This window comes from Microtus oregoni, unplaced genomic scaffold (assembly GCF_018167655.1).
Source record: "Microtus oregoni isolate MIOR12 unplaced genomic scaffold, Mior012 000046F_ref0000063, whole genome shotgun sequence".
NCBI classification, from domain to species: domain Eukaryota; kingdom Metazoa; phylum Chordata; class Mammalia; order Rodentia; family Cricetidae; genus Microtus; species Microtus oregoni.
The window spans coordinates 12,058,116-12,080,137 of NW_024543220.1; the positions used below are offsets into that span (position 1 = coordinate 12,058,116).

The window sequence follows — 22,022 nt, forward strand, 5'->3', positions numbered from 1 at the left end:
TTGAAAGAGGGGCAGAACACAAGGGCAAGGGGTGCTTGATCTTCCACCACCCGCATCTATGTTACACGGGAACAGACAGAGAACAGAAGAGGATTTATTGGGGGCTCGGTCATCACCTAGAAACCAGGGGGCTTTAAGCAGAGGAGGGGGCTGTGGCAGAATCTGTAGTGGACTCTGTGACCTGGCGCACCCAATGCAGGTACGGGGGATTCCCCTGCTCCACAGGCAATGCAATCACCTCAGCAACTTCGTAAGGGTGCACAGATCTGCAGAAGGGACAGGGCTGGGGTTATTCGCTCACCCAAAGGCACACCCCAATAAAGTCCACCCCACCGTGTCCACTTCAAAGCTCTTTGGGTGAGCTGGGGTTTGCCTGAAATGCTCGCGGCCCTGGTCCGTCCCCCAGTACCGCCACAAAGAAAACCTTAAAGTTCTTACCGAACGAACTCTGTCAGAGCAGGGACCAGGGAGCTTTGGGTTTTAATCATCTAAAGGGCAAAGACAGACACAGTTCAACCAAGGGGTGGAACTGCTGCCAGGCCAGAGCCACAGCTGTCCAAGGAGCCAGACAAGAGGGGGATTCTCACCATCAGCACCTCACTGTCTTCCTCGATCTTCCCTTTCCACTCATAGCTGAAGAGGTCAGAGAAAGAAGGGCACAAAGTCTTGGGGAAGAATGATTGCCCCCCCCCACCCAGCAAAAGCTCTCAGCCCCTTCAATTAGACTGAGTTTCTGAGTGGCGACTCACATGGACAAGATCTGCGGAATGAGGTTGACGCAGGCTGCCAGGCGCTTCTCTACCACTGCCCTGAGGGTGAAGCGCGGGCAGTCAGTGCGCCCCGCCGGCCTGGACTTGGATGGCAGTCCAGGGCCACCCGCCGGGGCAGCACCCTTCCCCTAGCCCAGCTCTCCCTGGTAGGTTCCCAGGTCCCCACCTGGCGATCTCCTTGGCGACTTTTTCATTGGGACAAGTGACAAAGGCTGCAGAAACTGATCCTGGAACGTAGCCGGAGCCCGAGGCCGGAGAAGGCTGGGACGGAGGGCTTCCAGAAGCCATGGACAGCAAGGCTCGGGGCAGCAAGAGAAGGCGGGAAGCCAGCGGCAGCAGCGCGGGCATCCAAAGAATCGACACGAGCAGCGTGGCCTGGGGAGGGGGGAGGCTCAGCGTCCCCACAACTGCCCCAGGACACCGCACGCCGGGCGCCTTCCTGGGCCAGGCGCCAAGCCTCTGCCCGGCCTCCTCAGCACCAGCAAGGAATAAGGCCCCTGACACTTAGAGACACTTGGAACACCCCGTCGGACCCTCCCTAGGAGCTTGGGGTGCAGAAGCCCAGTGAAACTTGGAGACCGGAAGGGGCGGGGCCAGACTCACCCCTCCGCCGAGCAGGACGACAGGCGCCCGCCCCCAGCTCATGCAGCCCAGGCTGGTGGAGAAGGAAGGGGGTGTAAAGCCGCGCGCTTAGCGGAGCAGGGACGGGGAGCCCCAGAGGAGCAGCCTCCTCTAACTTGGGCGGCGGCCTCGTGACAGGAGCCGCCCCGCCTTCCTGAGGGTCTTCAGATCTGCCCAATCCCGGCCCTCGAGTGGCCCGATTGCCCCGCCTCCTGATGGGGCGGGGCTGAGGCCCCTCTGGCCAATCGGCAGCTAGAAAGGAGGCCGTGTGCCGACAGGGCCCGCCCATTTCAGTGAAGCCCCAGCCGGCCGCTGGCTGGGGGACGCCGCTGCGGCGGCCGCCGTCACGTGACGGCTCTCGCCCTCTCAGGCGGCGCCGCCTCAGTAGTTGCTGGAGGCGGCCAATGGCCGGACGGCCTCCGGGCCACGTGACGCAGGAGCTGGCGAGCGGCGCCCGCGCTGCGTCAGGCTGGGGCCGGGGAGTCGTCCTGAGCCCCGGAATGTGCCTAGTAACAGTCCCCTCCTCCTCCCTACCCCGAGGCCGGCGGCGGCGAGGGTCTGAGCAGGCGGTGCTGGGTGGGGACAGCGCCCCGCGCCAGCCCGCCCGCCCGCGCGTTAGCCCCGAGCTGAGAAGCCAGCTGTCCCCGGGTAGGGGGCAGCGGGCAGGCAGGCTCAGCCATGGCCAACACGGCCGTGATCAAAAGACGGGGTGACACCTGTATATGGGCTCGGTGATGGGAGGCGCCGAAAACCCGCAAATGAGTGGCGAGGAGAAATGAGTGGCAGTTAGGGTTCGGAGTGATGGCCCTGTTCCTTCTCCCATGCTGATCCTTGTCCCCTGGATCGGCCCACCCTTCTCTCCGTCTTGGGTCTCCTCACCTTCATCCAATTCCCCTAAGGAGCCAGAACCTGCCCTACATAACCTCCCTGGGGCCCAAACACATCCAGTGACCCAAAAATGGAGAGGGGGCCAGTGAGAGGTCAGAGAAGAGGGAGGAAGCAGCGGGGGAAAGGCTCTGCCACCCAAAATAACCCCTTCCTCCCAGGTCTGGGGTCCCTGGCACGGGTGCTGGAATTCCCGCAGGCCGAAGTTCAGGCTCTTTCATTTCCCTCTTGAGTTGGGGGCTATCCCTCTGCCTCAGAGATCCTTGTGTGTGTGTGTGGGGGGGGTGTCCAATATTTGGGATCTTTATAGAGTCTGAATTACTTTTCGAGTCGTTTGTGGGAATTGAGTCCATGATCACTGACTAAGATCTCTCAGATTTAATGAGTTTCGGATCTTTTGTGGTCCTCTTTCTCCATCTTTGGGTCAGCTGAATGTCTCTTCTCTCACCCCCAAGTCTGCAGTATTTTTTCTCTGGGATATGAATCCGGGGTTTCTCGTCTCCAGCTAGGTCCTAAGATCTAATTCTGGCCTGGGGCTCTTATTAATAGTGATTTCATCTTTTTCTTTGAGTCTGGGTCTCTGTTTTGGGTCCTCAAAACTAACACTTTAGGGTCCCAAGTCTAAGACTAACGTGGGTCTGAGGATCAGATTCTGATCTAGGGTTCCTTTCTGCGGGGTGGGGGGGTGGCTTTTTCTCTGAGATCAGGGGTCTCTTTCCTCCTAGATTTGGGTCTGTGAGATTAATTTGAGTGTGGAGTGAGGGATGAGGTATCTTTCTCTGGGTCTGGGGTCTGTCTCAGGGTCTGGGGTCAGCTTCTTCAGGACTGCTGCCTCCGGCGTGTATGAGTCAGGGGTCTCTGGCTCTCTCTTTTTCCGGGTCTCCCTGAGGAGGGGTGGGGGCTGCAGAGTCTCTCCCTCCTCCTCCTGCTCTCTCCTCACTAGCTCGCTTCCCCCGCCCCCCCTTCTCTCTCCGTGCTGCCGCTGCTGCCGTTGGCTCTTATTCTCCTCCTCCTCCTCCTCTCTCCTCCTCTCTGCTCCTCTCTGCTCCTCTCTCCTCCTCTCTCCTCCTCCTCCACCTCCTCCTTCTCCCCCTCTCTCTCCCCCTCTTTCTCTCTTCTTTTTCTCCCCCGTCCCCCCGCCCCCTCCCCCTCAGGCCTGATGAGCAGGTCTCGAGCCTCCATCCATCGGGGGAGCATCCCCGCGATGTCCTATGCCCCCTTCAGAGGTACGGTGGTGGTAGGGGTAGGGGGAGGGCCAGATGGGGGGGGCAAGAGGGGGAGGGGCAGGGGGCGGGGGAGAGCCGGGGCCACCGAGGGGAGGGAGCGGCTGAAATGGAGGGAGAGGGGAGGGCTGAGAAGGCAGAGGTGGGAACAGTGGGAAAGGAGGGATTGGAGGTTAGAGGCATAGGGTATGTAAGGGATGGAGGGGCTGGGACACAGGCCTTGAAGGGGGCTGAGGGGAAGATGATGGAGGGGAAGGAGCGTCAGAACGGCGTGAGAAGGGAGGATTGAGTTTGGGGGAACGCTGCAGAAATTATTTGGGTTTGGGAGCTGTGTGAGGAGGAAAATATCAAGGAAATAGAGGCACGATCTTAGGAGAGGGGGAGAAGGGGGAAATGAAAACATAGAGGTGGGACGAGAGACCGAGAAGATGGGGAGGGAATTTGGTGAGGGGCTCAGAATGGTAGGGGTAGGAAAAGAGGAGGATGGAGGGAGGGATGGGGCCAGATGGAGAAAGAGGGTGGCAGTGGGGGGGTGGGGGTCCAGATGGAGGGAAGAGAGGAGGGAGAGAAAGGATTGGGGGAGGGGATGCCAGAGAAGGAGGACCAAGTGGGTTTTTTTTTTTTTTTTTTTGGTTGGGTCAGGGGAGATGTAAGATTGAGTCATGGGAGCAAGGGCCAGGTTCTATTCTGCTGGTGATTGACCCTCATCAGGACTCTTGATCGGGAAATGCAACCCCTGGGGCCTCCTCAGCTTGCTTCACTTCAGCACTTTGACCCCTTCCCCCACCACTTATTTCCATTCCCCCTCCCTTCCTCTGCTGTCCATCACTTATATCTTTCCCCCCATATGGTGTCCGTTTGTTATATGAGTCCCCCTTCTGTCCTTCCCCTGTATTAATCCCCTATCTCATATATATTCCCTCTCCCTCTCTTCTAATAACTCCTTATTACACTATCACTGCTCCTGGACACCCATGTTTCTGCCCCTGTTAGGTCTTCCTCATTCCCTCTGCCCCATGTTGGTTGAAACCATTTGATCTGTTTCCTTGTTCCTAGGCATCTCCCCTCATCTTTGCTCCCTTTTCTTTTAGATCTACTCTGTTATATGTCCCTGAACCCATCCATCTTCTGTTTCCTACCCCTTTCCACCTCATCGCCAGGGTCTGTGCCTGTTTATTTTCCTTGTATACCCTGCCTTCATCTGTATTCCTCTTTGGTCCCCTCTGCTTCCTGGGGACTTGGGGGTGCCAAAACACAGGTTGTGATGGTTGGAACAGGGGCTCTAAAGAATCTCTGCCTTGAACTCTTGTGGAAGGTGTCATTGCAGTAAACATTTCCCATTTCCTCTTTCTCTGCTATGTTCCAGGATCATCATCTTTCTTAAGTCGAGACTGTGTGTGTGTGTGTGTGTGTGTGTGTGTAGTAGTAGTAGTATTAGTCCCTAAGTTAAGGTTCCCTGTGTCCCTTTCCTGTTCCCTGTGGTCTAACCTGCTTGCCCCAGCTGCAGCCTGGACAGCTCCTCTGTTTTGTTATGGTTATATGTATCAACAGCTTTTCCTCAGGTTCACCAAGTGTTGAGATGCAGTAGGCTTGTTGCCTTGGGCGTCTGTGGTCTAAGCTATGGGTGATGGTGTCGTTGTTGTAGTGCTGGGGCTTTGAACTCCAGTGGTTATCTGCCACTGAGCTATTCTCCCCGGCCCTGTCTGGAGGATATTGGCAGGGTCTTCAAGAAAGCACTTACAGTGAAAATTTGAAAGCATCGTGACTTCTAGACACTTCCATCCCAGGGGCTCATCTTTCTCTCTGACCTGCAGGTTGGGTAAATCTGAGGAATCACCATAATCAGTAAGAGGATGGAGTTTTTCAGAGCTCACTCAAGGCACCAGAAGAAAGCCCAAAGGCCATTTCTCCAGAAATGTGTCAAATTAATGATCCCATGGAGGCGACAGCATGGTGTTTCTTCCTGTGAAATTCTCTAACTAATGTCTTAAGCCTAGTTTTATCAGCAGTCTAACTTTCCTGGCCCCCTTAAGGCCCTTCATCGTATCTCCATGAATGGTATATGGCAATGGTGCTGGCAAGGCAGCAAAGATGCGGCAGGAAAACCCTCAGGCCTTGAAGGATGCACAGCTGTTGGTCCCTTCTTGTCTGGAAATTTGTTCTTCTTCATATGTCATCCTGGGGTCGTCCTCTGTCATCAGGCTTGGTTGTTCCAGTCTTTCCTTCACCCTTTCTTAAGTCTCTCCCTGTGCTCAGGTGATGTCTTAGCCTGTGGAGCAGGCCTGACCCCTGACTGCTGGGCATGTTATGGACAGAGGCCTGACTGGTCTCTGCTTATCCCAGCACTACATTTCCCACCATCCCTCCCTGATCCTTCTCAGCATCTTCTCCCTGGAAACTTCCCCCAGAGGAGGAACAGGGTAGGACCAGGGAGGAAAGGAGAGAGAAGGGAGGGAGGCCGCCATACTTTGAACATAGAAGCCTGCCTTCCTGCCTTCCAGATGCTTAGCCCTCAGATTCTCGTGACCCAAATGTTCTTAAACACCCATTTTCTTTCCCACAAGCTAGGTACCTCTCATTTTCCTGAATGACTGGGCCACATCCTTTGTATGTGGATTATTAACACCCTCCCTCTGACCTCTCTGTATCTTTTGCCAGTTTCAATAAGTCTTTACTCCCCCACAAGTGAATGGGCAGAGTTTCCACCTTCTCCTGCCCCCGGTAAAGCCCCTCTATGTCATGACACTAATTCTTGTCCCTGAAGCCACCCTCAACCCCTTCCCAGGGCCACCTGTGATCAACTCCTCAGTGTAAAGTCTCATCCTGTGCCCAACAGATCTCTCCAGACAGGCGGCAACTCCTCCCATCTGCAAGCTCTTCTTTCCGTTTTAGGTTTCGACACCCAAAGTCTTGACCCTCCCTTACTGTTTGTGTGTCTCTGTCCCCCAGATGTACGGGGACCCCCTATGCACCGAACCCAATACGTTCATTCCCCGTATGATCGTCCTGGTTGGAACCCTCGGTTCTGCATCATCTCGGGGAACCAGCTGCTCATGCTGGATGAGGATGAGGTGAGCGAGCGGGGTGAGGAGAGGGCGGAGAGGATGGGTGGGAAGGGAGTGATGGAAGGAGGGAGACCGCCGAGACATGGTCAGGGTGTTATGACGAGGAGAGCCACCCTTTGACCTCTGCTAGCAGGTCTCTGAGGCCATTGGCAGTGCTGGGAGGAGCTAAGGTTCTCAATGTGCCTCCCATTTTCCACTCCATCCATATTGTGGGAAAAGGTTAGAGCCAGGGAGGGAAAATGAAGAGCTAGGGAAAGAGTGAGTGAGCCTCAGCTTCCCCTCCCCTGCCACCCCTAGTTCTTCAGACCAGGATTGAGTGTCCCTGAGAAGAGTGGGAGGGACTGGAGGGACTGACAGAGGTGACAGCGGTCAATGGATCTTGGCGAAGGCGTGTGCTTGAGACCAGGGTTTACATAGGCTTCTGTAGGGCTGGGTAGGTTTCCCAAAGGGAGACAGATGCAAGGAGGAGAGGCCCGAGGAGGCGGGCAACTGAGCATGGGCAACTGGGTACAGGAATAGGACTTGGGTGGACAGAGGAGTGGCCATAAGATCTGAGTCAGAGGGGTATGGCTTCCAAAGGAGGAACAGGGTCAGTAGTAGCTAGTTCATCAGAGAAGAAGGGTGAGGCCCTCAGGGGTGAGTCAGACATGAGAGTGGTTGGGGAGCCATCTTTGGAGACTTAGCCTGGAAGAGATGGTGAGAGGTGTCTCTAAGAACTGGGGCTGGCACTGGACTGGGGCTAACCAGGGTGAAGAGGGACCTTGAGGGCAGGTGAGAATGTAGAGAGACCACCAGACCATAAAACAGAAGCATCTGGGGAAGCCGGGTCACTCTGGCTGCAGGCGAGGTGCCTGGTACATCAAGTCTGGGGTGTTGGAAGGCGTTTGAGTGATTTGGCATCGGTCATCAGCCTCCACTAAGGATCTGAAGTCCTTGGATGGACTGGGAAGAGGAGAACCAGCATGAGTGGGAACCGGTGCAGGAGTGAGAAGGAGAGAGCCACAGAGATGGAGACAGGGAGGACCCACTAGCCATGGAGGCCAGCAGGGATAGCCTGGCTGGTAGGAAGGTGGGAGTGGGAAGGCAAAGATGGAGCTGGAATAATGAAGGCCCTAGGGACTTGGAGCTGGGTGGATTGTGGGGCTGGGGCCTCGTGGGAGTCTAGCTTCTGGGAGGGGTGGAAGTTAGGATGACGACTCCCAGGGGGAGTTGAGGTGAGGCCCAGGGGAAGGTAGGGCTGAGGGAAGAGAAACTGAGCTGCAGGTGGAGGGTAAAGGAAGGAGATGAAAGGGGGAGGTGACCAGGCCCTCTTGGGGGAGGGGAGGTTGGGTCCCAGTCTGGCCGCAAGCCGGGCTGTAGGAGGGAGACAAGCTGTGGAACTGATTATAAATGCAGCTGCGACAAGCTTGAGGGAGGGGAGGGGGTGAGGAAGGTAGGAGGTTGGGAGGGAAGCAGGGAGAATGGACGAACTGAAGGTCAAGGGGAAACCAGATTCAGGAGGCAGCTAACTCCTGTGGAGTTGCGGGAAGCACGGAGTGGGGTTTGGGAGAATTCTCTAGACTGTGTTTCAAGAGGGAGAACAGGGAACAGAAAGTCCCCTTATCAGGGCCAAGTGAAGCTGGCAGGGGCGGAAGGGGCAGGCGGGCTGGCAAGGGGCCGGCCTTCCATGGAAGGGGAGAGGAGGGGCGGCACAGGCCCGTGGGGTCTGACACACTCCCCAATCCCCTAGATACACCCCCTTCTGATCCGCGACCGGAGGAGCGAGTCCAGCCGCAACAAACTGCTGAGACGCACGGTCTCTGTGCCGGTGGAGGGGCGGCCCCACGGCGAGCATGGTACGGCGGCCGAGCAGGCTCGTGCCCCGGACGGTCGCTGGGAGCGGGCGGGGGCGGAGAGCTGCCGTGATCCCGATACCGAGGACAGGGCGCCCTCGTCCGGGCTGCGCGGGGTACCGGGGCTGTTGGTGAGCGGCCCCCGCGTGTCCCTACGCTGCTTCGCTCCTCTCCAGCAGCGAAGTTTGACTGTTTCCCGGTGCTTGTAAAAATAGTCTCTTTAGATCTTTAATCCCCGTCCGTGTTCCTGGCCACGGCCCTGACATCCTCCGTCTGAGAACTTGGAGAGGTTGACCTAGTCCCCACACCACCAGACCTGTGTCCCACCGCGAACTTCCATCTTCTTCCAGGCCTGTGGCCTTTCCCTCTTCTTGCCCCTCTTTCGTCAGTTTATTCTGTTTCCTGTAGTTGTATCGCGTCTGCTTTCTTGTTTCTCCCCACTCTCATTTTCCCGTTTCCCTCTTGATCCCCTGTCCCTCCCCTCGCTCTGGGTGGAACTCTGTCAGACCCCCATCTCCTCACGGTCTCTCCCTCTCTCCATCTGTCTCTTCCCCTTCCTCCTCCCTTCTGCCCCCACCCCCCTCTTTAGTCATTTAAAAAAAGATTTTTGTCTTCCTCTGAGAAGTTCGCTTAAAAGGTTTCCATGGGAACAGTGAGGGGAGATGAAGGCAGAGAACAGGGATCTGCAGCCGAGGTGCAAAGAGACGCCCTCAGTCCCCGGAAACCCCCTTGCCACTGCCCGGTTCCTCAGCATTTCCCTTCCATGACCCCCATTCAACCCCAGGCGACCCCTTTATCCCACCATCTCTTCCTCCCCAAGGATCCAGGCTTCCAGTTGCTTCCTTAGAGAACCAGTGGCCTGTGTTATCCATTTGCTCCAGCCAGCTGCCTTCTGCCTTCTGATAGGTCAAGGCCTCACCGCCCTGGGGGAGGGGGCAGCTTTGGGACCCCGGAGCAGTGGTCAGGGATGTGTGTCATTGTCATTGAAACTGACACAGGGGTGTAGGTAGCACTCTGAGGCAAGCCAGGAGGTGGTGGTGGAGAGTGTCTAGAGAATGGGTGACGTCTGTCTGTCATGTCCGTGTCTGCTGCATAATTTTTGTGTGCAGTGTGTACCTGTGTGCACCGGAATGGTAACATGATCACAGAGCGTGTTCGTCATGTGTCCTGCAGTTGGCCGCTCTGCCCACACAGTTCTCTGTCTCCTTACGCTGGGTCCTCAGAGTGTTGAGGCCTTTGGTGTGGGTCTCCTGTGTTTTGGGTGGAGTTAAGGTGGCCTGTGGAGGTTACTGTATTGGGCTTTAGTAGAGGCTGGGAATGGTTCCAGGGTGTATATATATATATTTGGGGGGGGGGGGGACAGGGTTTAGTGGAAGTTAATAGCTGGTGAACGTTTGGAATCTTCTGAGGGAAACAGAGTGTGTAGAGGGCATGAAGGATGTGCAGGGGACATAAAGGTCTTTGGGGCCTTGGGGGCTCCGGTCTGCAAAGGTGTTTGCTGAGGCTGTGGACGCTCCAGCCCGGGAGAGGTCGCAGGACCTTTGAGGGCATTGGAATCCAGGGCTCCTCCTCTGCTGGGTGGAGCTGCAAACCCTCGCTCTCTTCAAGGGCTCCTCTCTCTCTTTTGGGGGTGGGGGTCTTGCTCAGGAGGCGATGATGGGAGGCCTAGCTGGTTTTGGGGGTCCCTCTGTCCCCCTCCCCCGTCTCTCTCGCGTTGTCTCCGGGCGACGGGGCTCGTGACAGAGGCGGCCACGGCAGCAGCGGTCGCCTAGCAACGGCGGCGGGGCCCGGGCAACGGCGGCAGCGGCGGGAGCGGCGGCGGAGGGAGCCGTTCCCGCGGCTTTCACCGCGCGGCCGTCCAGGCCGTCCCGGGCCCCGCCGCCGCCCCACCGCGCCGGGCGGCGCGAGCCGGGCCGCCGCCCCCTCTCCCTCCGCACTCGCCCCTCCCCCGCGCAGAACGGGCCCCTCCCCCATCGGGGACACCCTCGACCCCCCGGGGGGCGGTGCGAGGTAAGGGCGGGGCCGGGCGGACGAGGCGCGCGCGTGGGGGGTCGCGCGCGTGGGGCGGGGGCGCGCGTGTGCGTGGGCACGGGAGGGGGCTGGGGAGGCCGCGGTGGCGGCGGCGGCGGCGGCAGCAGCTGCTCCCTCCGCATGTTCTCGCTGCATCTTCCGAGTGGGGGGAGTTATGGTAACTGGAGGGGTGCAGCAGAGGTCGGGAGGGGGGGGTCTTGGCATCTTCGTGGGGGCAGGGTGTTGAGCACGCGTGGGGGTGGCTGGTGTGAGGGGGGGTCTTGGAGCCCTGCTGGAGGGGCAGCCCTGGTGTTTGCGTGTGTGATCGTGACCGTGCTGGTGTCTCCGTGTGTCGGTGCCATGTGCAAATGGGGCCCAGTTCCTCTTGCACACATGTGTAGCCAGCACTGTGCAGGTATGTCCTGTCTTGCCCTGCCTCTGACAGTGAAGAGCAAGAGGGCCTGAGGGACTAGCCACTGTTTTGGGGGGCAGTTTGTGGACATACTGATTCATGTCACCTCTGACCCTGAGCGTGCATGTCCCTGGCTGAAGTGTGTAGGAATGTGTGGCTGGTCGAATGAGCAGAATTTTCAGTGTCCCTGGTGGCAGGTGTGTATCTTTGCATGTGTGTTCCAGCTCTGGCCTGAGTATCTGTGTCAGTCCTCGCATGGGTGTCCAGGGCGTGTCTGGATGTGGGTGGTGTGCCAGTGCTGGGGACAAAGTGTGTGAGTGGTTCCCTGTAGTCTGACTGCATGAGACACCTTAGGGATAGGCAGGGTGAGCCTCTGCCTGCTCCCAAATGGGGGCAGGAAAGCCTGAAGGGAAGGAGTGGGGTGAAGAGAGAAAGTAAGGATGAGAGAGTCAAAAAGAGGAGAGCAAAGAGCCAGGAAGAAATGGAAATATAAGAGAGCCGAGCTGGACTTAGAAGAGAGAAAAGAGACTAGGCTTAATATAGGGAAGTGGGGAGGCAGACGAGGATCCAGGTCTTCTGGGAAGCAGTCTGCCAGTGTGGAGAGTCTAGGCTGGTGCAGGTCTGGAGGATCAGGCTTGGTCCGATTGCAGGAGGCCATCCAGCCATAGAAGCTGGTGCCCAGTGAGGCCTGTCACCACAGACTCTGCAGAGCATGCCCTCCCCCCAGTTTATTCCCTCTCTAACCCTACTCCTCATCTTTCTCTGGCTACCTTTCTCACTGGCTCCCATCCAGAACTGTCAGCTGGGTATGGAGAAGAAAGGCTACAGGGAAGGGTAGGGATCTGGGGGTTGGAGGGCAGGAGAGATGTTTGTGGGTGATAGCAAGATTAGACACACTGGAGAGGCGGAGTCCAAGCCCGTGCTCTGTGTGTGAGTGTGTGCGCTTGCTTGCTTGCAATTGTGTGTGTATACAGGGTGTGTACTGTGTGGGTGTATGCACAATGCCTGTGTTACGGGCCTGTGTAGGTGGCTGTTATGTGTGTGCATGAGTGTATATATCGTGCAGGGATGGGACATGGAGACCCAGCGTGGCAGTGTGTGCTTTTCAGGTTTGTATGTGTACATGGCTGTGTGCTGGTGTGTGCACATGTCACTGCAGGCACACTAATGACAGAGTATCCCGTGTTTCTGTCACTCAGCCCCCTTGCCTCTGTGCTTCTGCCTTTCTCGTCCCTGTGAGCACATGTGTGTGGCCTCCATGCTCCTGTGACTTATTTCTGAGTTCTTAGCATTATATGTGTTGCTTCCAGGAACTAAGCAAAGCAATTAGCAGATTCTTTCCCTCTCTGTGAATGTAATTAGCTCTAAAAGAGAATTTCAGTGGACTTAAACTTAAGGCTTTTCTGCTTTTATTAGAGATGCTTGTGCGTGAGAAGAATGGCTGAGCTGGGCTCCCTGGAATGAGAGTAAGGCAGCCATACCTGAGAGATGCAGAGGATTGGATTTGGAGGGAGACAGGCTGGGCCCTGGGGCTCACTGCTTACTGTGTGACAGAAGGTCACTTAACACATTTGATCCTCATTTCTTGTTTTGATTGTTCTGTTTTTCTGTTAGCCATCACAGATGCTGGTGTAGTGTCATGGGAGAGCTAGAAGGCAGCAGGGGGATGGGGCTGTCCAAAGACAGTGACTGTGGATATCCTTAGTGTGAGTTCTGACTGTTTGTGCTCCAGGGGCATGCAGCTTCCTTTATCTAACCGAGCTCACGTGTGTACATGGTGCAGGGATGACCATGGACGTCCCTGGGCTCACACTGGCATGCCCTTCCTGTGGAGCATGAACTGTTATAGGTTATATGTCCCTTTATGTGGTGTATACCCCTGTACAGTGCTCACATATGTCTAAGCATGTGGAGTGTGTGGGCCTGGGGTCTCAATGTGGGTCCCTAGTGCCCCCATGCTCCAGGCTGTCTGTATGTCTCCCAAGCACAGAGTTCCCTCTTATTTCTCATACTGCAGCTGCGATATACACGTATTACCTCTGTTTAGTGTGTGTTTTTGTGCTCTACACATGTTCCTGGGAGACTGAGCGGGTTCTCTTGTCTTGGGATCCAGACCTGTGTGTGCAGACCTGAGTTTGCCTATGAAAGGAGCAGAGACAGACTGGCTCTGAGGCAAATGCAGTCTTGAAGCAGGCACGGAAATGTAGTGTGGCTTTCACTGTTCTATTCTGGAACCTAGTGGGTTAACAGGCAGTTCTTCCGGTCCGCCACCCCCCCCAGCCTGTAGCTTCTTGTTGCCATGGAGATGGTGGCCCCGCCCCTGATGCAGCACCGGCCCCCCCATTGGCTGCAGTGGTGACTGTGGGGCTGAGGGGGGAGCCCAGGCCTGGGCAGCCATTCTGGAGCTGGAGCCGGAGCCTGGCATCCCCCCACTTTCATTCTCCTTCAGCCCCTATCCCCTCCAAATTCCCTAGCAGCAAACCTTCACCTCCCTTCCACTAGACTCTTGGCAGGCTGAGCTTCATCCGCATTCGCCTCCCCTCCTCCTCCTCACCAGCCTTTACTGGGGAGTCCCCAGAACCCCACTGCCCATCCTCCCCACTCCCTTGCCTTCTCCTTTTCAACCCTTCACTAGCACTGCAGTGCACGTGGAACCGGCTCCTTCGCCCCTGCTTCCATCTGCCCCTTCCTCGGATTTTCGGTTCCCCTCTTCGCAGCACAGGTCTCTTCTGAGACCCCCCCTCTAGTCCTGGGAGGGGGTCATGGGAGGCAGCCCTGGACCTCCAGATAGACAGGGGCTTGGGGAGGTAGGGGGCAGGTGGAGGATGTGCCCAGCTGAGAAAAGAGGAAAGCCTATCCATGGGCAATGACCTTTAACCCATCTCCCCCGCAAGCAAGCCCCTTCTTTCTCTCGGGTGGGAGCCGGGGCACCGAGCCTACCTGGTTCGTGGGTATTCTTCATTACGGAGGTTTTACTGACCCTCCTCCTGACTATGCCCCTCTGCTGACTGTCAGCCCCAGTCATGGGCTTAAGGCCTCCCACCCCGACCCCATCAGGGGGCTCCGGCTCAGGTTCCTTGCCCCCTCCTTCCCACCGCCAGCCTCTCCGCCGCCGCTGCTCTTCTTGCTGCTTTCCGGGGGGTAGGTGAGGCCGAAGCTGAGGGACTGAGGGAGGTGGTGAATGTACTGACCCAGGATGGATATCGGGACTTAGAGTCCCCTGTCCCCTTCCCCCAACTTCCTTCGGGCCCTTTCCTCCCCTCTAGAATACCACTTGGGTCGCTCGAGGAGGAAGAGTGTCCCAGGGGGGAAGCAGTACAGCATGGAGGCCGCCCCCGCAGCGCCCTTCCGGCCCTCGGTGAGTGAATGGAAGTGCCTGCCAGATGTGGCCCAGCTGGGCCCCATCCTTTCCAGCCCCAGCTGGAGTCCCAGGATTCTGACAAAGGACCAGGGAAGAGTGTGCATGTATATCCCCACCTCTTTGGTTTACCCCTTCTTGGCTCTGCCCCCTACTTCTTAGGCCAGCCCTCCCACCTTTTCCAAGCTAGTATGTGTTTGTGTTTGCTCACATCACACAGCATCTGTGGGAGCCAGAAGACAAACTGGTGTCAGGGCTCCTATCCCCTTCCCCGCTCTGTGTTCTTCCAGAAATTCTCTGCCAGCTGAGTGGTTCTAGAGAGACTCTGTACTGCCCCAGTCACCCCTATTCCCATTTGCTCCCCAGCAAGGCTTCCTGAGCCGGAGGCTAAAAAGCTCTATCAAACGTACAAAGTCACAACCCAAACTTGACCGGACCAGCAGCTTTCGCCAGATCCTGCCTCGCTTCCGAAGTGCTGACCATGACCGGTAGGTACAGGGCCTGGAATGAGATGGATGCGATATAATGGTGTTGAGTAGGCTGGGGGATTCCCTGAGTACAGAGGTTGCGGGGGCTCATTTCGTTGGGGTGCTGAGGCATCAGAGAGGAGCTGGACTAAGCTGTAGGTAGCAGGAAAGAGGAGGTGATGGGGAGGACCTGCAGAGGCAGGGAAGGAGGTGAAGGTGAAGCTAAGGAGGCATCTTAGAGTGGAAGGAAGGGTGGGCTTCTGCCCAAGGCAGGAAAGGACAGAAATTAAGGGCAGCGGTTGGAAATGGGTGAGGGGTGCTGGTGTTGCTGCTGATTGAGGGCTAGGGCTCAGAGACCCCAGTAGTCGTTGGAGGGAAGCAACAGAACAACCGGAAGGGAATTGGTCTGGTATGCAGGTAACAGAATGGGGGCAAAGGCTGGAGTTAATCGAGGGATGAGGAGGGAGACCTGGCTGCTTGCCTTTGTCCTTCTCTGGGCTTCCCCTTAGTCCAGTTACTCCCTGGAGAGAGTCTGTCCTTCTTTTCCCTTGTGTCTGGCTGGCCCAGGGATTAGGCGGGTAGAAAGGTTGGGATCAGGTGAGTCACACCTTTCCCTGCCCCCACTTCCAAGTAACCAGTGCTGGATTTGGGGCTGGCAGGGGGTGAGGGCATGGTATTCCTGGCCGCGGGGGCGGGGGGCCGGGGGAGCGTGGTGCTGACGGCAGCCAGAGCCTGTGATGACGGGGCTGCTATAAATAACTCCATGGAGGCTCCCACACCCGAGCTCTCCCTCCTGTTTCCCCATGCTCCCTACTCTTTGTCCCCTATCCATTCCACACCACTTGCTATCCCGGCTCCCCTCATTCTAGTCCCTCGGTCCCATTTCTCTGTGCTCCCCTGCAGTGCTGTGTGCACCGCCAGCCTGGTCTCTGTCCTCTGCACAGTGCTGCCTCTCCTCAACCTCACTGCACCTGCTTTTGCTCCACTGCTGCTGTCTGCCTCCTCTTCCCAAATGTGCTCTCCCGTCTCTGACCTTTATTCTGCTCCATTCTGCCCACAGCATTCTCTTGTGCTTTTCTCTTCCCCGGGTTGTGCTAAAACTGTTCTCTTACTTCATTCATAGTTTGAATCATGAAATGTTTATTAGGCACTAGCTGTGTGCCAACTCCAATCCAGACAATACTGCATTTTCTCCGTGCTTCTTTTCTGTATGTATTGAGATTCTGATTTCTGGAGTCATGTAGACATGTCCAGGACATTTTTTTTTTTCTGTTTGTTTGTTCTGTCCTGTCTTTTTTTTTTTTTTTTTTTTGTCTGTTTTTCCCTTTTTGTTTTTTTCGGGACAGGGTTTCTCTGTGTAGCCCTGGCTGTCCTCAAACTCAGAGATACATCTCCCTCTGCCTCCCAAGTGCTGGAATTAAAGGCGTGCACCACCACCAACCACCTGGCTTTTTAAATTTTGTTTGTGTTTTGTTTTTGAGACACTGTTTTTCTGTGTAGCCCTGATGTCCTAGAACTCGCTCTGTAGACCAGACTGGCTTAGAACTCACAGGGACCCGCCTGCCTCTGCCTCCTGAGTGCTGGGGTTGAAGGTGTTGCACACTACTATGCCTGACTTTGTTTCTTTTAAAAAACAAGATCTCACTATGTAGCCCTGGCTAGCCGGCACTTGCTAGGTAGTCCAGGCTGGCCTTAAAATTAGCAGGAATCTACCTGCCTCTGTCTCATGACTGCTGTGATTAAAGGTCTGTCCCAGCAATTTTGAGTGATTTCTAGGTATCCCAACTCCTTACATATGAGTTGAAGTAGAGAAGTCTCTTGAAGGGCTTTGGTTTTCGCTGTACCTCCCATGGCCTTCCCCAGGGAGTCTGGTCTTTCTTCTGTGAGTCTGTGTGTGAAGGATTGAGGCCTTCTTTCCAAGGCTGCCTTCTTTCCAAGGCTGCCTTCTTTCCAAGGCTGCCTTCCAGAACCTCTGGCGAGGCAGAGTCTGAGTGTGAGGAGAGACCTTTCTCTGAACCTCCCGCCTACCAGGGCCCGGCTGATGCAAAGCTTTAAGGAGTCCCACTCCCATGAGTCCTTGCTGAGTCCTAGCAGTGCTGCTGAGGCCTTGGAGCTCAACTTAGATGAAGACTCCATCATCAAGCCGGTGCACAGCTCCATCCTGGGCCAGGAGTTCTGCTTTGAGGTAGCGGCTCTTGTGGACCGAGGAGGGTGGAGGGCAGGGATGGTGGAGGCTGGGGCAAAGGGGCCATGACGAAGTGCCACACATGAGGATATCCCAGAAACAAACCTGGGACTAGGAAAGAACACACGGTGGTCATTGCCTCTCTTTGAAACCCCGTCTCAAATCCATACTCCTCTCCAGGTAACAACATCGTCTGGAACAAAGTGCTTTGCCTGTCGGTCTGCAGCCGAAAGGGACAAATGGATTGAGAATCTACAGCGGGCAGTAAAACCCAACAAGGTACTGGAGAGGAAGGGGAAAGAGGAGGCTGGGGGGCGGGGTCTAGTAGGCTAAAGGACAGGGACTTAGAAGGAGGGGACAGAGGTCTAAGAGACCTGGACAGCCAGGGGTGATTCTCCTTATTCTGAACCCTCCCTTTGGCTCCCTTTCTTCCTTACTGCTGCCTTACACCACACTCTGCTTCTCTACAATGAAAGCCATAGACCTAGAGAACCGGCAGGGCTCTTTCAGCCCTCCAATCTGGTTCCCTGCAGATAGAAGGCCTTGCTCACACCTGACAGGTGCTTGCTTACCCAGCACCACTGACAGTGCTCTATGAATGCCGATTCTCTCTATAAAGTCTGTGCAATGTGGTTGGCCTAGGTGACCTCAAGGTTCCCTTGACAGAGTCCTGTGCATCTGTGCTCCAGCCAAGTCTTCTGTTCCCCAAGGGAAAGCTGCCCTCTTGTCGGCTGGTCTTTGACTACAGTTTGTAGCCAGCTCACAGTCCTGCCGTCCTCCTCTTGTTTCCCAGCACCTTTATTAAGGAATCCCACAATCTGAGCCACTCCGCTTTCCACTCATGGCGGTGTCACATGACCCTGACCAGGAGCTTGGTCCAGTCTCACTGCTCCTGTGCATATGCAACTGTTATTCTGTTTTGCAACATCTGATGCTTCTGCAGATCTTCTCATTCCCAGCTTTAGGTCTTCTTTACTAAAAAAAAAAAAAAAGTGTTGCTGGTTGTGGTAGCGCACACCATTAATCCCAGCACAGATGCAGGTCGATCTCTGTGAGTCCAGCCAGTCTGGACAGCTAGAGCTATGGAGAGAGGTTCTATTAAAAAACAAAAACAAAAACAAAAAACCAAATAAATGAAATAAAAACTGAATTTATTTATATAGGGTGTGTGTGTGTGGTGCCACAGTGCACATGTCCATGTGCCAGAGTACAACTTTCTGAAAGTGGGTCTCTCCTTCCACTATGTTGTGGGTGATTGGGCTCAGCAGCCAGAACCTTTACAAGTAAGCCATCTCACTGGCCCTCAGTGCTTCTGGCTTGTGACTCAAACATTTCTCCACATTAATCCTGGTGTGTGTGACTACCCTTCTCTGATAGCTTCCAGGGCTGCTGTAAAAAGCTACCATGAACTGAGTCAGCTGAAACTATCCTCTCACAGTTCAGGAGGTCTAAAGTCCAGGCATAAGCACAGCCGTGTCCATTCTGGAGCTCTTAAGTTCAGTCCTTCCACCTCTGCATGGCCAGCTTCCTTCTGGGTGTCTCTGAATGACCCTCTTCATGTGATAAAGTCAGTCACTGGATTAAGAGATCACATTAATCAAATATGCCCTCATCTTAATTATATTACATCAGCCAGGACCCTATGTCCACCTCAGGTCACACTCAGTTTCTAGAGAGACCAGCCAGGGCCACCTAGTGAGGCTATCTCAGAAACCAGAAACTGGCTGGTGGGCACTACTCAGGCCCAGTGGGCGCTATTCAGGCCCGGTGTGCTTGCCTCGCAGCTTCTACCTCAATCCCACACGCTCACTTGCTCGCTGTCTCTCCTGCTGTGCCTGACTTTTCCGTTCTGTTTGCCCTAACCACTTCCGCATGCCAGGACAACAGCCGCCGGGTAGATAACGTGTTGAAACTATGGATCATAGAAGCTCGAGAGCTGCCCCCCAAGAAACGGTATTACTGCGAGCTGTGCCTGGACGACATGCTGTATGCACGCACCACCTCCAAGCCCCGCTCAGCTTCAGGAGACACTGTCTTCTGGGGCGAGCATTTTGAGTTTAACAACCTGCCGGCTGTCCGGGCCCTGCGGCTGCATCTATACCGTGACTCAGACAAAAAACGAAAGAAAGACAAGGCGGGCTATGTTGGCCTGGTGACTGTACCGGTGGCTACCCTGGCTGGGCGCCACTTTACAGAGCAGTGGTACCCTGTGACCTTGCCAACAGGCAGTGGGGGCTCTGGGGGTATGGGCTCAGGAGGAGGAGGGGGGTCAGGGGGTGGCTCGGGGGGCAAGGGGAAAGGAGGCTGCCCTGCTGTAAGGCTGAAAGCCCGCTACCAGACAATGAGCATCCTGCCCATGGAGCTGTACAAGGAGTTTGCAGAGTATGTGACCAACCACTACCGGATGTTGTGTGCAGTCCTGGAGCCTGCCCTGAATGTCAAGGGCAAGGAGGAGGTTGCCAGTGCACTGGTTCACATACTGCAGAGTACAGGCAAGGCCAAGGTGAGTACTCTGCCCCCAGGGAAAGATGATGTGAGAATGGGTGCTGGTCCGAGGGTGGTGAAGCGAGAGCAGACCCAGGAGGCTGGGCTCTGCAGAGGCTGACTTTGGGGTTTTCCTGGCCCCAGGACTTCCTGTCAGACATGGCCATGTCAGAGGTAGACCGGTTCATGGAACGGGAACACCTCATATTCCGCGAGAACACGCTCGCCACTAAAGCCATAGAAGAGTATATGAGACTGATTGGTCAGAAATACCTCAAGGATGCCATTGGTATGGCCTACCTTCAGGCCTTGCTCCTAAACCTCCTCATGCCCACCCCATCACTCCTAAACCTGGCCACCCCAGACCCCATATCCACCCTTCCTCAGGGTCCCAGGACCCCAGCATCCAACCATCTGATTCTGCCATTCCTCCAACCCAGGGAGCCTCCTGTCCCTGCCCTTGGAAAATGTGACCTCTCCCTTTCGTACCTCTTTTCCCAGGGGAGTTCATCCGTGCCCTGTACGAGTCTGAGGAAAACTGTGAAGTGGACCCCATCAAGTGCACGGCATCCAGTCTGGCAGAGCACCAGGCCAACCTGCGGATGTGCTGTGAGTTGGCCCTGTGCAAGGTGGTCAACTCCCATTGGTGAGACTGGGAACGCTGGGCTGGGGGGCCAGGGTTGGGCAGTTGTGTGTTCATCTGTTCATCCATCTGTCCATCCTCAGAGGACTGAGCATCAGTACGGGCAAAGCATTCTGGGGTGTTGTAGAGCAGAGGTGAACAAGGCGTGGTCCCTGACTTCAGAGGGCCTCCAGCCAAAATAAGTAGGGACAGGAGCTGTCCAAAAGGCCACAGAACCATTATGGTGTGTGTGTTCAGGGAGGGTCCCTTGTGCAGCATCCAGTCAGAGAAGGCACAGCTGTGACAAAAATCACACACGCAAAGTGTCCAGGACTGGGGACAGGGACTGGCGTCTGCACACAGTAGGCTAATGGCATTTCCCAAGGCTGTGAGATAACACACAGGATATGAGAAGGTGTGGGAGCCTTCCAGGAGATGGCTGGTAACTGGAACAGGCTTAGAGGAGCCATGGCTATAGTGGAGCCCAGAAGAAAGCGGTGTGCTCGGGGAAGAGTGAGAATCTGCAAAGCCTTAGGTTCAGGAGTCACAGTCATCTGAATGTTCTGGAGTGTCTGTTGGTACCAAGAAGTAGCATGATTGAGACTGGCCCATGAGTCAAGTGAGCCATATGGGAAGGGAAAGAAAGAAGTCCAGACCGTTGGTGCTGTGGTTGATGGGTCAGGAGTGAAAACCAGACCTTGAATCAGGAGGGAGTCAGAAGGCCGAGAAAGAGACTGACTGCTCAGGGTCCTCTACAGAAAGGATCAGCAGTTGTGTCTGAGGGTCCTGTAGAGGGAGTCAGGATGACTTAAGAGGTCATGGGACTAGTGCTTTGGAGATCCACATCCTCCTTGACAGAACCAGGGAAGTCAAAAGGAGCCAGCTGGCAGTGTGGGGGCGATAGTGAGCTCTGTTTTACACTAGTCAAGTTTAAGGTGTCAGTGGGACATTGAAGTGGCACTGGGAGGCGGGGAAGAATGAGCTGAGCCATTCCAGGGACTGGGGATCATGCCTGGGGCACGTCCATCCCCATTTCCCTGGAATCCAGAAGAGTTGGGGGGTCCGAGCTCCCTGTACCTCAAGTGACCCTCCATCTCTCTCCCATCTCTGTCTCTTCCCCGGTGTCTGTTTTTCTTCTCCTCCTCTCCTTGTCTCTCTCACACACCCCTCCGTCTCTCTCCCATGTGTCTCTCTCTCCTCACCCTCTCTCCCTCTCCATTTCTCTCTCCAGAATCTGTGCCCTCTACCATGGCCCTCTTCTTCAGCAGCCTCCTGTCTCTCTCCTGCAGTCCCTCCCTTCCGGTCTCTCTCACCTGTCTCCACACCCTCGCCTCCTACCACCCCCTCAGCATGTTCCCTGGAAGCTGAGGGTCTCTGGGGCTCAGTCCCGGTCTCTCTTTCTCTCTCTCTCTCTCTGTCTCCCCACCCCTTCCCCCCAGCGTGTTCCCGAGGGAGCTGAAGGAGGTGTTTGCATCTTGGCGGTTGCGTTGTGCAGAGCGGGGCCGGGAGGACATTGCCGACAGGCTGATCAGCGCCTCGCTCTTCCTGCGCTTCCTCTGCCCAGCCATCATGTCGCCCAGTCTGTTTGGGCTTATGCAGGAGTACCCAGATGAGCAGACCTCACGAACCCTCACCCTCATCGCCAAGGTCATCCAGAACCTGGCCAACTTTTCCAAGTGAGGGAAACTTGAGGAAGGGTGGGGAAGAGCTGTGCTTCTGGAAGGGTCTCTTGAGTCACCAGAGCATCTATGCCTCTGAGCAGGTTTACCTCAAAGGAGGACTTCCTAGGCTTCATGAACGAGTTTTTGGAACTGGAGTGGGGCTCCATGCAGCAGTTCTTGTACGAGATATCCAACCTGGACACACTGACCAACAGCAGCAGTTTTGAGGGCTACATAGACTTGGGCCGCGAGCTCTCCACACTTCATGCCCTGCTCTGGGAGGTGCTGCCCCAACTCAGCAAGGTTAGTGGCTGTCTCCTCTGTCCTACCCCCAGGTGCTTCCCTCTCTGCACAGAGCTGTTCCCGGAAACGCCACCACCACCACCTCCAGCACACTCCACACAGCCTCTGCCTGTGCCCTCTGAGC

At 55.8% G+C, this 22,022-nt stretch overlaps 2 protein-coding genes across 18 annotated transcripts in view; one reads left to right on the forward strand and one right to left on the reverse strand.

Moving 5' to 3' along the window:
- Nucleotides 1-74: 74 nt before the first annotated feature.
- Nucleotides 75-1,585, reverse strand: Cuta (cutA divalent cation tolerance homolog). The gene is made up of 6 exons (XM_041634571.1): nt 1,374-1,585; nt 937-1,145; nt 750-809; nt 588-633; nt 439-488; nt 75-266 (listed from the first exon to the last, which is right to left on the reverse strand). The coding sequence occupies exons 1-6, from the start codon at nt 1,413-1,415 to the stop codon at nt 134-136; spliced, it is 540 nt and encodes a 179-aa protein (XP_041490505.1). The 5' UTR covers nt 1,416-1,585; the 3' UTR covers nt 75-133.
- A 1,742-nt stretch (nt 1,586-3,327) lies between these two features.
- The window catches only part of Syngap1 (synaptic Ras GTPase activating protein 1), a 30,425-nt gene continuing 11,730 nt past the window's right edge, over nt 3,328-22,022 (forward strand). For 5 of the 17 annotated variants that reach the window (XR_005972558.1, XM_041634370.1, XM_041634373.1 and 2 more), the window contains exons 1-12: nt 3,330-3,502; nt 6,449-6,570; nt 8,294-8,399; nt 14,085-14,176; nt 14,543-14,664; nt 16,675-16,828; nt 17,009-17,107; nt 18,708-19,331; nt 19,457-19,601; nt 19,814-19,958; nt 21,374-21,610; nt 21,697-21,898. Coding sequence is in view for 15 of the 17 variants with exons in the window: in XM_041634370.1 (XP_041490304.1) it covers nt 3,436-3,502; nt 6,449-6,570; nt 8,294-8,399; nt 14,085-14,176; nt 14,543-14,664; nt 16,675-16,828; nt 17,009-17,107; nt 18,708-19,331; nt 19,457-19,601; nt 19,814-19,958; nt 21,374-21,610; nt 21,697-21,898 (2,115 nt within the window). In the remaining 2 variants the exon portion in view is untranslated. Of the gene's footprint in view, nt 3,503-6,448; nt 6,571-7,229; nt 7,336-8,293; nt 8,400-10,198; nt 10,407-10,506; nt 10,585-13,024; nt 13,960-14,084; nt 14,177-14,542; nt 14,665-16,674; nt 16,829-17,008; nt 17,108-18,707; nt 19,332-19,456; nt 19,602-19,813; nt 19,959-21,373; nt 21,611-21,696; nt 21,899-22,022 lie in introns of those variants that run through there. The other 12 variants (XR_005972557.1, XM_041634368.1, XM_041634372.1 and 9 more) reach the window with 9 other exon arrangements.